We start from the raw sequence: 17,507 nt of genomic DNA, 5'->3' as shown, positions 1-17,507 counted from the left end.
ACATCGGACTGCACTCAGATGACATTCGAGTGCAGTCTGATGTTTTGCACGCACCCATAGACTTAGGGGTACTTTACACGTTGTGACATCGCTAGCTAGCCGAGCACGATAGCACCCGCCCCCATCGCACATACGATATGTGGTGATTGCTGCCTAGCGAACATTATCGCTGCAGCAGCTTCATACACACATACCTGCTCGGCGATGTCACTGTGACCGCCGAACTATCCCTCCTTCAAGGGGGAGGTGCATTCGGCGTCATAGCAACGTCACCGCGACGTCACTAATCGGCCGGCCAATAGAAGCGGTGGGGCGGAGATGAGCGGGACATAACATCCCGCCCACCTTCTCCCTTCCGCATTGCAGTCGGGACGCAGGTAAGGAGATGTTTGTCGCTCCTGCGAGTTTACACACAGCGATGTGTGCTGCCGCAGGAGCGACAAACAACATCGTACCTGCGGTCGACCCGACATTATGAAAATGAACGACGCTACACAGATCACCGATTTTCAATACTTTTGCAATCGTTTATCAGCGCATCTAGGATTTACACATTGCGATGTTGTTACCGGCGCCGGATGTGCGTCACTAACGATGTGAGCCCGACGATATTTTGGAAACGATGTCGCAACGTGTAAAGCCCGCCTTAGACTTGAATATTTGCGCGACGTCCAATATATGCTGCCAATCACAGTATGCAGCCATTTTTTTTCTCAAGCCTGAGAAAAAGAGTGCTAGTCAGTACTGCCCCATAGTATAATAATATCAGACTTAGGCCTATACGATAAAACATTGGATATTTAATGCCAGTGTGAGTGAACCCACATAATTTTATGTCTAACACAATAATATGATAAATATAATAATTATATGATAAACTAGTCCAGCATCCAGTCCACTTCTCCTTGGCAGCAAGACATCACTTCTGTGACCCGCATACACATTGCCTGAGGCCCAGTAGTTAGTCATACTTATTTTGAGGACCCTAGTAAGCACCAGAGGCACCCAGGATGTCAGTGTAAGAATGCTGGATGCAGAAGTATAGACTGGCTGTCGGTGAGATCTGGACCAAATGCCGAACCAGGGCAGAGTGAAATGAATTGCTCAGCTCTATAAACTATGTATCCAAAACCTGAGACAAAAGTGAAAACTTTTGTGGAAGTCTTGCAAGCCCTATCTTGAGTCAGCAGAGTCTCTAAAGCAATTTTTACTCCCCCCTCCATGGTTTTGGAAAGTGTAAGAAAGCTAATAACCTAATGTCTGATCTATAAAAACCTACTTCTTTCTGACATAAGCTAGCGGACATTCTTGTACAATTATGAACATTGAGCAGTATAGGTAGAGTCTACTTGGCTTATAATGGATACCGGAGATATGCTAGAACTTTACTTGTAGTCTACCAATAAAACATCTTTTAAGGGGGGTATGCTCCATAGCAGTTGTAATCGACCCCTTGTGTGCCTGCCTCCTGTGGTTGTGTGTTTTGTGCCCCTCATTTGTTTTCCCTGTTATTTTCTGTCTGTCCTGAATGTGTACGTTTGTGTGGAAGGAGACATAGGTATGAAAAGGGTGAAGTCAGTTGGATTTGCTCTAAGGAGCCATTGGAGGTTTGTGAGGAACATTATTGGTTTCTTTAGAAGCTGGTGATGGAATAGTAAAAGGTGAAACCTTGAATGAATCTGCCTTTACTGTGCAGCACCATTAATCCTTGCATTCTTGTAGTGTGCAAGAAAACCTGAATTACTGACAAGTGAAAAGAGTAATCCTACTGCAGCATACATGGATTCAGATGGGACATCATCTACATGAATCAGTGGTATACCCATCTTCTTCATGGCATAGCAAATGGACCTTAGTGGTCAATTTAAATGAGTTGAAGGCATATTGTGGGTATCCTTATAATATTATTAATAGGTCAAGCTTACCTTAGTTAAGACAGAAAAGAGACCATTTATTATAATTGATAGTTCCAGAATGCCTGAAATCAAATCATATCTTAAAGAGAACTGTCAGCAGATTTTTGCTATGTAAGCTAAGGACACCATGCTGTAAGAGTTAAAAAACAAAAAGCAACTATGGCTCTCTTATCTGTGTGTGAGCTATTGTTTACGAAATCTAATGGCTTTATTACCCTGTGATTACCATTACAGAATTAGAAACTCATGTTAATGGCAGTCAGTCACACCCCATGCTGTGATTGACACCTTAGGGTACCGTCACACTTTAGCGACGCAGCAGCGATCCCACCAGCGATCTGACCTGGTCAGGATCACTGCTGCATCGCTACATGGTCGCTGGTGAGCTGTCAAACAGGCAGATCTCACCAGCGACCAGTGACCAGCCCTCAGCCAGCAGCGACGTGCAAGTGACGCTGCGCTTGCACGGAGCCGGCGTCTGGAAGCTGCGGACACTGGTAACTAAGATAAACATCGGGTATGGTTACCCGATGTTTATCTTAGTTACCAGCGCACACCGCTTAGCGTGTGCAGGGAGCAGGAGCCGGCACTGGCAGCGTGAGAGCTGCGAAGGCTGGTAACGAAGGTAAATATCGGGTAACCACCTTGGTTACCCGATGTTTACCTTGGTTACAGCTTACCGCAGGCTGTCAGACGCCGGCTCCTGCTCCCTACACATTCAGGATTGTTGCTCTCTCGCTGTCACACACAGCAATGTGTGCTTATCAGCGGGAGAGCAACAATAAAAAAACGAACCAGGGCTGTGTGTAACGAGCAGCGATCTAACAGCAGGGGCCAGATCGCTGCTCAGTGTCACACACAGCGAGATCGCTAATGAGGTCACTGCTGAGTCACAAAAACCGTGACTCAGCAGCGATCTCAGTAGCGATCTCGCTGTGTGTGAAGTACCCCTTACCATCAATGCACAACCTCTATGGAGAGCCTTGTGTGGACATGGGCAGCTCCCTGGGTGCAGCTACATGCTTAAAACTCAATACTTTGATAGTGACAGATTGGCTGCACCCAGTAATCTGAGATATACTGTTGAATTCAGAATCTCTTTGCCGACATTATGTTGCTGTCAGATGAGCTAGCAAAAACCTGCTGAAAGATTCTTTTTAAAATATTCTCATTTTACTTTGGTTAAAATATTAACTATTCATTCTCTCATTCTTCTTAGATCGCATGTATGGGACTTGTGAAATTGACTGGACTAAAGCTAGTTTCTCTACAATTTATAAATCCTATATTGTTTCCATTTTTATTTGCTGTTTCTTCCTACCTGTGTTAGTTATGGTATTCTGCTATGTTTCAATAATTAACACTGTGAAATCAAGTCGTGCTTTAACTACAGAAGGAAATTTATCAGAAAGGCAAAGGAAGATGGAGAGAGACGTAACCAGGGTATGTTTCATGAGACAATTATTCCATAAATATTCAATTCAGTAGTTCCAAACTGATAATATACATATTAATTGTATGATTTTTAGACATGCTTTCAGTTATATAGCCAAAAAACAGATTTGCTCTTGCAGTCGATGCTTGAACAATTGATAAGGTCATTGGTGAAAGACAATGTAGATTATTGTACTTAGGTACCTCTGCACATTAGACTAGCATCAGTGAAAGTTGCTAATATCAGTAGTAGAGATAGCGGTGTTCGAATCGAACTGTTCTCCAATCTCAAATTCGACCTGTTTTAGGCGATGCTTGAATCGTTCGATGAACGCAAACAATTAGCTTCAAGTTCGACAGTTCGAGGTTATGTTCGATAATGGTTCAATCACCAAAAGCATAACTGGCTTTTCACAGTAATACTGTCATTCAATGTTAATACAGTGAAACATTGGTTAACAAGAACAATCCGTTCTGGGAGTGTGCTTGTTAACCAAGTTACTCGTTCAGCAAAGCATGATTTCCCATAGGAAATCATTGCAATGCAGACAATTCCTTCCACAACTTGTTAAATGTCCCATCCTGGTCCCCTATTGTGCCATTCCACACATGCACAAACACACATAAACATACACAAACATACATGCACAGACACATATTATGCTCACCTTACCTTCCATTCCATCGCCGGCCTTCTGGGACTTGCAGTTCGCTGGTACAAGATGTGTATCGGGTAACCATAGCGACCAATGCTGGAACTTCTGCTGCCAGAGCGATAACGTGAAAGGCAGGAGCCGCTTGCCTCTGATTGGCCAACGCGCTGCCTTTGAGTAGCGTCTGACAGAGGAAGTTCCTCCCTCATCGCAATGGTTACCTGATACACGTAGTTCCCCGCTACAGGATGTGTATCGGGTAACCATCGCAACGAGGGAGGAACTTCCTCTGTCAGACGCTACTCAAAACACGCTGGCCAATCAGAGGCAAGTGGCTCCTTCCTTTGATGTCAGCGCTCTGTCAGCGGAAGTTCCGGCATCGGTTGCGATGGTTACCTGATACACATCTTGTACCGGCAAACTGCAAGTCCCAGGAGACTGGCGATGGAACGGAAGGTACAGTGAGCATAATATGTGTGTGTGCATTCGTATTTGTGCATGTTTGTGTTGGCCTGCCATTGTTTTCAATGGTGTTCAAAGGTGTTCGAAAGTGTTCGGCGAACGTTCGGTGAACGTTCGACGAACACACCCGCCATTCGACAAACCAAACCGAACTCGAACACTAGGGTGGTGGCTCATCTCTAATCAGTAGGCTCAGCCGACAGTCTAATGTCAATGGAGGTCTTTCCCAACAGATGGCATTGGGGACAGAGATCTCCTGCATGTCCATTTGCAGTCTGTCAAATCTTTTATTCGCTGTGAGATTAGGGTCACTTTACATAGACTGATACTCATTACAATTATTTTTTAGTTTAAAGGGAATCTGTTAGCAGGTTTTTGCTATGTAACCTGAAGACATCATGCTGTAAGGGTTAACAGAAATTTCAGCCATGTGTCTCCTATCACAAAGTGTCTGACTCTGCCCCCCTTTGTGATTAGAAGCTTTTCTCTATAGAAATGTGCTTTGAAAGCCTGTTTTTTTAAGCTCTGCTGCTTTGTTAAAACTAAAATCTTTGATTGTATCACAACGGTTGCACCCAGTAATCTAAGGAATACAGTGTTGGATTCAGAATTTCTTTTCCTACATTATGCTGCTCACAAATGAGATAGCAAAATCCTGCTGGCAGATTTGCTTTAACTGCAGCTTAAGCCTCCTGAGACATGCATCTGACAGAGCAAAATAATCTCTTTTTGTGTCATTTTGCACTGTCTGATTATCGTGTAATAAATTATTTCAGACAATTGCAGAACTTACTAAATATTTTAAAGATGTAACCTTTATATTTATTTTACAATTCTTAGGTTTCAATTGTGATTTGCACAGCCTTCATAATTGCTTGGTCTCCATATGCTGTTATATCTATGTGGTCTGCGTGGGGATTCTATGTGCCCAGTCTTACCAGCATACTAGCAAGCCTCTTTGCTAAATCTGCTAGTTTCTATAATCCACTGATCTACTTTGGGATGAGCTCTAAATTCAGAAAAGACCTAAGTATCTTGCTTCCATGCACACAGAAGAGTGGCAAGGACCCAGTCCGACTTAAACGTTTCAAACGTCTAAAGCACAAACAGGAACCTGTACAACAATTAAGGCATAAAAAATGCATTGAAGATCCAGAACCACAAGTCGTACCATGTGAAGACTCTGGGGTGGGGAGTCCCGGGAACAGCCCCCCACTGGAAATGAAAGACGTCTGCAACTGTCATTTAGATATAGCGCCTGATAATCCTAGTTATCAATGTGATCGATTATGAATTTCTATAAATAACCAGGTTTTCTAAAAATGCATCACTTTTCTTAAGCCAAAAGTCAATGTATGCAAAGAATTAAAAAAATAAAGATCTCATTTTAATTTGCCTTATACTTAATTTCAAGTGAAATAAAATACGTTTAAACTCAACAACTTTAGAAATATCATTTCATATTCCACCTGCACTCCACAAATATGTCATGCAATACTTAAACAAATGTATAAGGAGAAAATTATCTATTACTTAAATGATGTTTTTATGTTAAACATTTTTTTAAATGTTTTATAATGGGTTTTTTCTATTTCACTATCTCAGTTAGAAATGTAGAAATTTTGCCATTTTCAAACTGATCACTATTTCAAATATTGGACCCCTACCTCTTGTTCTGTTCAACAGCCAAAACTAGCACTTATTCATTGACTTATATAAGTATTTTCTAGCCATGCTAGGTGAAGGGAGGGGGAGCAGGAGAGCTGTGCCCCTCCCCTACTGTAAATGATATATCCTGTTGTTATCCACCGTATAATAAAGGTGTTATCAGCAGCTTTTATCCTGTCTATCATTATAGTAATGCGGTAGAAGAGGAAGTATGTGTTAAGTACAGGGCTGGGCAAAGTCTAACCTGCTGGCCACATCCAGACCTCTGGCTGTTCCAGTCCTGCCAGCAGACCAGGACAAAGGGCTGAAAACAGTGAACCGTGCCCTCACCCGCCATGTGTCTGCCACCACTGCTGCCCACCGTCTGTTCTCATTGCTATTTGCATCTACAGGATGGAAACTGCAGTGAATATATTAGTGGACGGTGCCGCTGATTCTATCTTCCATCAATCAGAATGAGGCACATCAGACATGATGATGTCACATCATTGTGTGAGCTGTGCGGAGTGTCAGTGCTCCGGACGCTGGAGCTGAGCGCCAGGGGAATGGGAGCAAGGTGATAATTAGAGTTGAGCGATGTTCGATTCGAACCGTTTGACAATTTCAAATTCGAGTGATTTTGGGTGGTGTTCGAGTCGTTTGACGAACTCGAACAATTTGCTTCAAGTTCGGCAGTTCGAGTTACCGTTCGATAACGATTCGATCACCAATAGCGTGGCATTTCACAGTAAGGCTATGTGCGCATGTTGCGTATCTGCATGCGTCCTGCATCCCCAGCACAATCCCTCTCTCTTTCCTACTCACCGATCACTGGCACGGCGCTGCACAGCTGTCACAAAGCTACGGCGGCTTTTCCTCTTTTGAAAATGGCTGCCGCTCATTATTCAATCTGGTATTCCCTGCTTTCCCTACCCACCGGCGCCCATGGTTGGTTGCAGTCAGACATGCCCCCAGGCTGAGTGACAGCTGTCTTACTGCAATCAATCACAGCCGCCGGCGGGCGGGTCTATATTGTGCAGTAAAATAAATAAATAAATAATAATAATTAAAAAAAAAAACTGCGGTTCCCCCCAATTTTGATACCAGGCAAGATAAAGCCACATGGCTGGAGGCTGGTATTGTCAGGATGGAGAGCACCACATTATGGGGAACCCACCACCCTAACAATTTCAGCCAGCAGCCGCCTGGAATTGTCGCTTCCATTGGATGCAACAGTCCCGGGACTCTACCCGGCTCATCCCAAATTGCCCTGGTGCAGTGGCAATCAGGGGAATAAGGGGTTAATCATGGCAGGCGTCTTCCCGAGATACCTTCCATGATTAACCTGTAAGTGAAAGTAAATAAACACACACAACGAAAAATCCTTTATTTAGAATAAAAGCCAAAAAAACACCCTCATTTACCTCTTTATTAATCCCCAAAGAACAATCCAGGTCCGAAGTAATCCACATGACGCTTTCAGCTCTGCTACATGAAGCTGACAGGGAGCGCCGTAGCACGCGAGCGCTCTGTGTCAGATCCACGTAGCAACTAACATGAGCCACGCTGTCACCAGAGATTTCACTCAGGTAGTGCCTGCATGTGATCTCTCTCTCTCTCTGCAATACAGAGGTCAAGATTACCAAATCTTCCTTTGCTTTTCATAAAAGGCAGTGGCTCAATGGGTAGAGCTGCCGCCTAAGGAGAATTACTTCACGAGTTTGAGTCCTGGCCATCCCAGTAAAGAATTTAATTTATTTTTAAATTATTTATTTATAATTATAATTTAATTTAATTATGCACTGAGGAGAGGAGTCGGACATCACCTCTAAAATCGGAGCAGTTCACGGAAAGAGGCAGCATTGCTCTCTCATCTCTCTCCTCTCTCTTCTCTCTCCTCTCCTCTTCTCTTCTCTCTCTCATCTCTCTCTTCTCTCTTTCTCTCTCTTTCTCTCTTTTTCTCTCTCTTTCTCTCTCTTTTCTCCCTCTTTTCTCTTTCTTTTCTCTCTCTTTTCTCTCTCTGACCTGGCGATGATCAGCTGATGCGGTCACCTGACGGAATCAGCTGACACTAAGTCGAGCGGTGAGGCCGGCTTTTTACCGCCCGGCCGGCTAAACTATCAGCTGCTGCTGTCGGACAGGAGTCTGCACAGAAGTGTGTAGTTTTTTTTTTTTGTTTTTTTTTGCACTAATGCATCAGCTGATTGTATAAAAGCCTTTAATACAATCAGCTGCTGTTTCATGTGATTCAGGCCCTTGAACCTGACACATCATCTGATCGCTTTGCCTTCCAGCAAACCGATCAGATAATATTGGATCCGGATTGGACGGCATGGGACCCTTGACCCAGGATTACTGCGGAGGGGGGTTCTTTATTTCAATAAAAATGGAGTCACTAATTGTGTTGTGTTTTGTTTCTAATAAAAAAAAACACAACACACAGAAAAATATTGTTATCTGTACTAGAAATTCATGGTGGCCATATCCAATATTGGTGTGACACCATGAATTTCGGGCTTAGGGCCAGTTGATAATATACAGCTAGCCCTAACCCCATTATTACCCAACGGAGAGTAGACAGCAGCTGCAGAACTACAAGGCTCAGCATACTCCATCCAGGACTGTATGCAGGAATTTTTTGCCCCCCAAAAAAATTACGTGGACTTCGCCATGTTTTTGTATGCTAGCCAGATATAGGAGACAGCTAAAAAAAAAATGACTTGGGCTTCGCCCAAAGTTTTGTGTCCAGCCAGGTACAACTAGGCAGCTGGGGATTGGAATCCGCAGCGCAGGGTGCCCAAGCTTTTTGGGCACCCCTGCTGCGAATTGCAGTCCGCAGCCGCCCCAGAAAATGGCGCTTTCATAGAAGCGCCATCATCTGGCGCTGTATCCAACTTTTCAGCTGCCCTGATGCCGGGTGGCTCGCTGGGTAGTAATAATGGGTTAATACTAGCTTTATTTTACTAGCTAGTATTAAGCCAGAGATTCTTAATGTCAGGCAAGTTTGACTCGGCCATTAAGAATCTCCAATAAAGGGTTAAAAAAAAAGACACCACACAGAAAAAATACTTTAATAGAAATAAATACACAGACACACTTAGAGACTCCCTCTCACCCCTCCACGATCCATGGTCTTCTGTCTTCTTTCTCCTTCAACCCATGCAGCTCTGCTACATCAGACAGCACTGCATTGGAGGAAGACGCTGCTGCTCCCGTGCAGTCTAATCACTTAGTGAGTGAGCAGAGGCTGCGGATTGTAAGCGGTGACATCACCGCTGCCACCGTTGAAATAGTAATCTGACAGGCGGGTTACTATAGTAACGGTGATCTCCACTATTCACCGGCTGTGGCATCAAGTCCTTGCATGTGGGCTGACTCTGTAAAGAGCGCCGACATGCAGGAACGAAAAGCCAAGCATGTGCCCAAGCATCTCGGTACACGGAGATGCTCAAACGAGCGCCGCGTACTGGAGAGATGCACTGACAGGACCTAGCATGATGTCTAGACATGTGACCAGTCTGTAGCCAATGAGATAGTAGACACGTGACTGGTCACATTCTATGACGTCCTATCATCAGTGCTTGTTGCCGGGAGGGCGCAGCGATGATCGGAAGAAAAAGCAGAAAACAGAGTGCAGAATGCATCTCGGGGACCTGTAAGTATAATGGAAATGTTTATTAACTATATGCGTACATGTATAATATGTTTTTATGTGTTTGTTTTTTCCTGCCATTGTTTTCAATGGGGTTCGAAGGTGTTCGTCGAACGGTCATTGAACTGAGCCGGCGTTCAACGAACCGAACTCGAACATTAGGGTGGTGACTCAACACTAGTGATAATGTGTTTTTTTCATGTGTTTGGGATGTTTGCATGTATGTAGGAAGCTATGGAGGGCTCAGAAATGTATATAGAAGGCTATGTGAGGGCTCATGCTGTATATATGAGGCTAAGTGGGGCTTAAAATGTGCATAGGAGGCTATTTTGGGGCTTAAAGTATATAAGAGACAATGTGGGGCTCATGCTGTATATATGAGGCTATATGGGGGTTCATAAGGTATACAGAAGGCAATATGGGAGCTTATGCGGTATTTAGAAAGCTAAGTGGATCTCATTCTGTGTATAAGGATTATAAAGTGGCTCATATGGTATGTATGGGATGTGTCAAGGCTCATACTGTATATAGAGGGCTGTGTTGTGGCTCATACTGTATATAGGGAGACTGTGTATGTGCTCATATGGTATTTAGAGAGGCAAATGTTGAGGAACAGATCCAGCATCATGACCCAAAATTGGTATAAGATAAAAACTGCCTTTATTTCTTAAACATCTTATGCGTATGAGATGAGTTTTACGTGTTTCGAACCTGAGAAGGTTTTTTTTTCCTTTAAACGACCGCTGGTCATAACGGTATGTCCTAAGCCATATAGTTTTAATCATCGGCGGCTGCTGTGGGCAGCTGGTTGTGGTTCTTGCACATGTCAACTGATTTGAGCAGCTGACATGTGTGCCTCACAGGCACTGGTGGATCCGTGATCAACTCGCACCTGTTAACCCCTTAAATCGCACTGTCAAAATGTGACAGAGCGATTTATATCCCCTCTGCGGTAAATCTTTACTCATTCGGCCCCATTGGTAGCGCTGTGATGACTCCTGTAACTATCATGACTCACTTCCTGTTTCACTCGGCTGAGTACTGCCAATAACGAAAGATGAGTATTTCTGGTGATTGACAGCTGTGTAATTGTGGTCAACAAAAATGAATGAGCAACCAGACTGCTGACAATAAAAAAAAAAGTTAAAAAAGTTTTAAAAAATAAGAAAACTTAAAAGTTCAGATCACCCTCCCTTTCGCCCCATTGAAAATTAAAAAGTTAAAAAAAATACACAGATTTGGTGTTGCCGCGTTCAGAAATGCCCGATCTATCAAAATATAAAATTGATTAACCTGATCAGTAAACGGCGTAGTGCCAAAAAAATTCCAAATGACAAAATTATGTTTTTTGGTCACTGCAAACTTTGCGCAAAATGCAATAACAGGCGATCAAAACATAGAATCTGCGCAAAAATGGTACAATTAAAAACGTCAGTTTCAGCTGCAAAAAGTAAGCCATCACTCAGCCACAGATCCCGATGAATGAGAACTCTACGGGTTAGACACTTTTTTTGGACAAACTTCTAAAAAAAATATAACTCCTTAGATAAAAGTTAAACTATACATGTTTGGTGTCTACAAACTCGTACCAACCTGTGGCATCACGCCAACATATCAGTTTTACCATATAGTGAACATGGTGAATAAAATATCCCAAAAACAATCATGCAATTGAACTTTCTTTGCAGATTTTAAGCACTTGAAATTTTTTTTGGTGTTTTCCAATACGCTATATGGTAAAATGTATGGTTTCTTTTAAAAGTACAACTTGTTCCACTATAACCATACTGGTCCAAAGAATAAACCTGTGTTGTTACTTTTACCAAATAGTAAATGGCACAAACAAAATGCAAAAAACAATTGCTGCTTTATGTTAATTCTTCATTTACCATATGCCCATATAAATTCTATTTCCCCACTAAGTGGTCCAGCTTCAAAACATTAATACAAAACACTATGATTTGGTTTAGTTAATTCCCAAACCAAAAAAAGCTATAGAAATCAGTATCTCATTAAAATAATTTTTATTACAAATATCAAAAAGTTTATTAATACATACAATAATAAAAAAAAAAAATTTCCAAAGGAGTTCCACTTTAATACAACAAGGGACACGAGGGGTTAATAAGGAATATATATTAATTACTCATATAAATAGATTTTAATAATTTATTTAATAATATATATCCCAATGAGTGATCAGTCTGTTCTATAAATATAATTAAATATGCATATAATTAATGTATATATAAATAAGCATAAATATCTCTGGTTAAACTCACTTCAATCACGTGAACCAATTAATTTAAATAAATAAATAGAAAAATATAATAAGGTGTATATAGATAAATAAATAAACTGCACTACTTATAGAGTGCTTAGTTTTATATAATTATTCACCAAATTTTTAAATAAGTGCAGAAACATATATTCTATGTAATATGGCTCACATCATTAAGGATTCCCCAGAGATATTCAGGCTCAACAATTCCATATAGTCGCTCACCATGCATATGTTATAACAGACCAGCAACTGCAGTGTCTAGATCACCCAAAATTGAAAGCTTATTGCTGATTAAGTACAATGTGCAGGATATACGCTACTCCCTGTTACAAGTGACGGACCAGCCGTGTTCACCATAAACACATAGAAGGCATAAAAAACCCGCACAGTACTTACTATAACTCCCTCCACGTCCCGTCACCCCAACATGTTTCGCCTTTTCTTCTTCGGGGGGCGTATTAACTAAACCAAATCATAGTGTTTTGTTTTATGTTAATTCTGCCTACCAAAAATGAGAATAAAAAAAAAATCCAAAAATGTTTTGTGCTCGAAAATGGTACCAATAGAAACGTCAATTCGTCCTGAAAAAAAGATATCACATGGCTCCCCAAATGCGACATGGTATCCGCTATCTATTCCAGACAATTGTGCGCTCTAAAATTCAAATGGCGCTCCGTCCATTCCAAGCCCTGCCACATGCCCAGACAGTTGATTTCCACCACATATGAGGTATCACCAAACTCAGGAGAAATTGCACAATAAAAATTAAGGTGTATTTTGTCCTGATACCCTTGTGATAAAAGCTACCTGGTTGAAGTAACAAATTTATGGTAAAAAATGTTTTTATTATTTTCACGGCTCAATGTTATAAAATTCTCTGAGCCCCAGGGGGTTCAAAGTTCTCTCCAAATATCTAGGTTAGTTTCCAAAACATGGTCACATGTTGGTGAGATTCACTGTTTAGGCACCTCAGGGGGGTCTCCAAAAGCAACATGGTGTCCGCTAATGATTCCAGCCAATTTTGCTTTAAAAAATTCTAATGGCGTTCCTTCACTTCCAAGCCCTGCCTAATGCCCATACAGTTGATTTCCACCACATATTAGGAATCAGCGTACTCAGGAAAAATTTCACAACAAATTGTATGATGCATTTTTTCCTATTACCCTTGTGAAAATGCCAAATTTGAGGCTAATGTAACATTTTTGTGGGGAAAAGTAAAATTTTCATTTTTTTACTTCCTCATTACTTTAGTCCCTGTGAAGCCCCTAAACGGTTAATAAACTTCTTGGATGTGGTTTTGAGCAGTGTGAGGTCTGCAGTTTTTGGAATGATGTCACTTTTGGGTATTTTCTGTCACCTAGGCCTCTTAAAGTCACTCCGGATATAATGTGGTCCCTAAGAAAAAAAAGGGTTTTGTAATTTTTGTTAGAAAAATGAGAAATTGCTTCTGAACTTTGAACCCTTCTAGCTTCTTAAACAAAAAGGTTATGTTTCAAAAATTGCACTGCTGTAAAGTAAACATGTGGGAAATGTATTTAGTAACTATTTTGTGTGACAAAACTCTCTAGTTTAAAGGTACTTAAAAGTTTGAAACTTGCAAAATTTTTGCCAAATTTCTTATATTTTCATAAATAAACGCATTAAATATCGGTCTAAATTTACAATTATCATGAAGTACAATATGTCATGAAAAAACAATCTGAGAATCACCAGAATCCGTTGAACCATTCCAGAGTTATAACCTGTCAAAGTGACACTGGTCAGAAATTAAAAAATTGGCCCGGCCACAAAGGCAAAAACAGACTCTGGCACGAAAGTGTTAATATTAATATTGAGAAGAATTAGTTTCAGTTTATTGGTTCGGCCCTCCACAAGAGTCACGATCTGTTATGTGGCGCCTTGGGAAAATGAATTGCCCACCCCTCGTGCCCACCCCTGGTCTAGCATAATGGCTCATTTAGATGGATACATAACCAAGATTAGCTACATGCAAACTGATTAATAGTCATTTCATGGCCAGTTCGGACAGGAAAGGCTGACTGCACCTCTATGCTCACAGATAGCCCAAGTAATAATATCGCTCTGTGCATATAGAACATCATATCATTCATCAGCAATACATGTTTTGTTTACACTGAACAATGTGCTGCTAAGAGCAGTGATTTTTAAGCTTACATAAAAATCATTTAAGCCAACAAACGAGCATTTTCTCAGTTCATCTGGTGACTGCAGACCAATTAATTCAAGCTGTTGATAGGGAAATGAGTGTTTTATAGATATAGTCATTTCCAATTAGTGGCCTGCTTAAATAGATCTATTAATTGTTTTATTCTATGTTATATAAATTTATTTTAGAGTTGATCAAAAGATTCACAGGACCTTGGTCCAGCAACCACACTAGTTGTCCATAGCCACCAGAATACAGTAGAAACCAGCAATCGCTGCATTCAAGTGCCTGTGTGAGAGATTGATAGCAGCATTTAAATAATTAACAGCAGCAATTGAAAAATTGCTCCAGCCACTGCTGTTAGGCACAGATGCTAGCTATGTAACATCAGCCATGTTTGGAAAAAGATCAGCACCTGAGCTCCTTCCACACACAGGAACCCCAGCTCTCATGTTCCTAGTGTATATTGAATTCCAGAAAATTGAAGGTACCAATAATAATTGTTATATGAAAAAATGTAATGTGTGGGGGTACTATTACTATGTACTATAACTGTAGAAAAATTAAAGTTATCTGCATACTCAAAGGTGGGACATTATTACTTTGCTAGGCTGTAGGGATGAGTGAACCTGAACTAAAAGGTTCGGGGTCTGTACTGAACACATGGTGTTCGTGCACACGACCCCGAACATGAACTTCCTGGGACATTCGTGTTATGGCTCGTATTACAGTTCGGGTCCAGGGGCTGTTAAAAAAAAAACACATTACAGGTCCTGCGACGTCCTGCAGACTCTCCCTCCCAGCATTTCTGCTTCTGTGTCCGTCCGTTCATTGCTGTTCCCCCCCGGTAAGCACCTTAGGCTAAAAGGACCTGCCGTGACCGTGACGTCATACCCATGTGACCAATCACGTGTGAATGTTGTATTACCTCATTGGCTACTGACTGGTGACGTGAGTATGACATCATCAAAGGTCCTGGCACGCCGTGATGTGAGTGACATCGCACCACGACACACAATCTCCCGACGGCAGCGGGTCAGCTGCATGTATTTCCACAGCTAAGGCGCTGCTGTCGGAAGAATGGGGTGATGCAATGCAAGAATGCATGAGTCATCCCCTCACTGTCAGCGTCTGCTTCATTGCTCTGTGCAGAGCGATGTAGCAGACCTGACATGGCTCTCTGTGCTTCTCACTGTGTATAGACAGTCTATACAAAGTGATGAAGCAGAGTTGAAATTGCGCTTTGCTTCTCACGGTATATAGACTATGTCTGTACAGAGTGATGAAGCTGACATGGCTGTCCCTGTGGATTACGTCGGACTAAGGATTTTTTATAATAAAGGTGGAGTCTCTAAATGTTTTTTGTTTGATTTCTAATAAAAAAAAATTCTCTGTTGTGTTTCTTTTACTGTTTTCTAGAAATTCATCGTGGCCATATCTAATTTGGTGTGACACCATAAATTTCAGGCTTAGTACCATCTGAGAAAACAAAGCTGGTATTAACCCCTTTATTACCCAGCGAGCCACTGCCATGACGGCCGCTGGACGAGGGGGGTAAAGCGCCCAGAAATGGTGCTAAGAAACAATGCACTATTTCCAGGGGAGGCTGCGGGCTGCAGAGAATTCCAGCTCCCAACTGCCTGGCTTTACCTGACTGGCGATCAAAATACAGCGGGAGCCCACGCATTTGTTTTTTGTTTAATAATTTTTTACAATAAAGAAAAATTAATGGGCATCCCTGTATTTTGATTGCCAGCCAAGGTAATGCCAGGCAGATGGGGGTGGCAGGCTGTAGCCGTCCGCTTTATCTGCACTGAGAATCAAAAATACTGCGGAGTGCTAAGTCATTTTTTTAATGATTTATTTATTTTTACAGTACTGTGATGTCAGGCAATCAAAATACAGGGAAGCCCATTTTTTTTTCGTTATTCAAATAAATAATTTAAAAAAAATGCTTGGGCTCCCGCTGCATTTTATGTATTGCTAGCTAAGGGTAATCCAATCAGCTACTGGCTGCTAACCCCCACTGCTTGGTGTTACCTTCATTGGCAATGGAAAATCCAGGGAAGCGTTTTTTTTTTTTTAAGTTTTTTGCCAAAAAACAAAAAAAAAAATAAAAAAAATTACGTGGGCTTCGCCATACTTTTGTATGCTAGCTAGGTACAGCAGGCAGGTACGGACTGCCCCCAACCTCCTAGCTGCCTATTTGTACCCGTCTGGGAACCAAAAATATAGCAAAACCCCTTTTTTTTAATTATTTCATGAAGTTCATGATATAATTAAAAAAAAAAAGACATGGGCTTCGGCCCATTTTTGTGTCCAGCCAGGTACAACTAGGCAGCTGGGGATTGGAATCCGCAGCGCAGGTTAGGCCAAGCTTTCTGCCCCCCGCTGCGCATTGCAGTCCGCAGCCGCCCCAGAAAATGGCGCTTTCATACAAGCGTCATCTTCTGGCGCTGTATCCAACTCTTCCAGTGGCCCTGATGAGGGTGGCATGCTGGGTAATAAGGGGTTAATACTAGCTTTGTTTACTAGCTAATATTAAGCCAGAGATTCATCATTTCTTAATGTCAGGCAAGTTTGACCTGACCATTAGGAATCTCCAATAAAGGGTTAAAAAAAGACACCACACAGAAAAAAAAATACTTTATTAGAAATAAATACACAGACACACTTAGAGACTCCATGTTTATTACTCCCTCTCACCCCTCCATGATCCTGGTCTTCTATCTTCTTTCTCCTTCAACCCAAGCAACTCTGCTACATCAGATAGCACTGCATGGGAGGAAGAACGCTGCTGCTCCCCGTGTAGACTAATCACTCAATGAGTAAGCAGAGGCTACGGGTTGGTAAGTGGTGATGTCACCGCTGCCACCGTTGCAGTAGTAACCTGACAGGTGGGTTACTATAGCAATAGTGATCTCCGATCACCTGATTCCCAGCGCCGCTATTCACCGGCTGTGCAGCCAGTCCCTGCATGTGGGCTGACTCTGTAAAGAACGCCGACATGCAGGGTAGGGGAGTCAAGCATCGTCGAGCACCGCATACTGTTGAGATGCACTCACAGGACCTAGCATGACATCATAGCCATGTGACCAGTCTGTAGCCAATGAAATAATACACACGTGACTGGTCACATGCTATGACGTCACTGACGGTCCTATCATCAGTGCTGGTTACCGGGAGGGCACAGCGATGATCGGAAGGAGAAGCGGCGGGAGTCTGCAGGACGCGTCGCGGGACCTGTAAGTATAGTGACAATGTTTATTATTAACTGTATCCTTTATTTTAC

The 17,507-nt window shown here is 42.1% G+C and overlaps 1 protein-coding gene across 1 annotated transcript in view; it reads left to right on the top strand.

The window, feature by feature from the left end:
• LOC142295084 (visual pigment-like receptor peropsin) overlaps positions 1–5,770 on the top strand; it is a 69,698-nt gene extending 63,928 nt beyond the window's left edge. The window contains exons 5-6 of the mRNA XM_075338153.1: positions 3,136–3,359; positions 5,306–5,770. Coding sequence (XP_075194268.1) covers positions 3,136–3,359; positions 5,306–5,758 — 677 coding nt within the window. The 3' untranslated portion in view covers positions 5,759–5,770. The remainder of the gene's footprint in view (positions 1–3,135; positions 3,360–5,305) is intronic.
• The last annotated feature ends 11,737 nt before the right edge of the window (positions 5,771–17,507 follow it).

The sequence above is a fragment of the Anomaloglossus baeobatrachus genome, chromosome 3 (assembly GCF_048569485.1).
Source record: "Anomaloglossus baeobatrachus isolate aAnoBae1 chromosome 3, aAnoBae1.hap1, whole genome shotgun sequence".
NCBI lineage: Eukaryota > Metazoa > Chordata > Amphibia > Anura > Aromobatidae > Anomaloglossus > Anomaloglossus baeobatrachus.
Note: the sequence above shows the minus strand (reverse complement) of the source record. Positions and strands in the feature narration are given on the sequence as shown.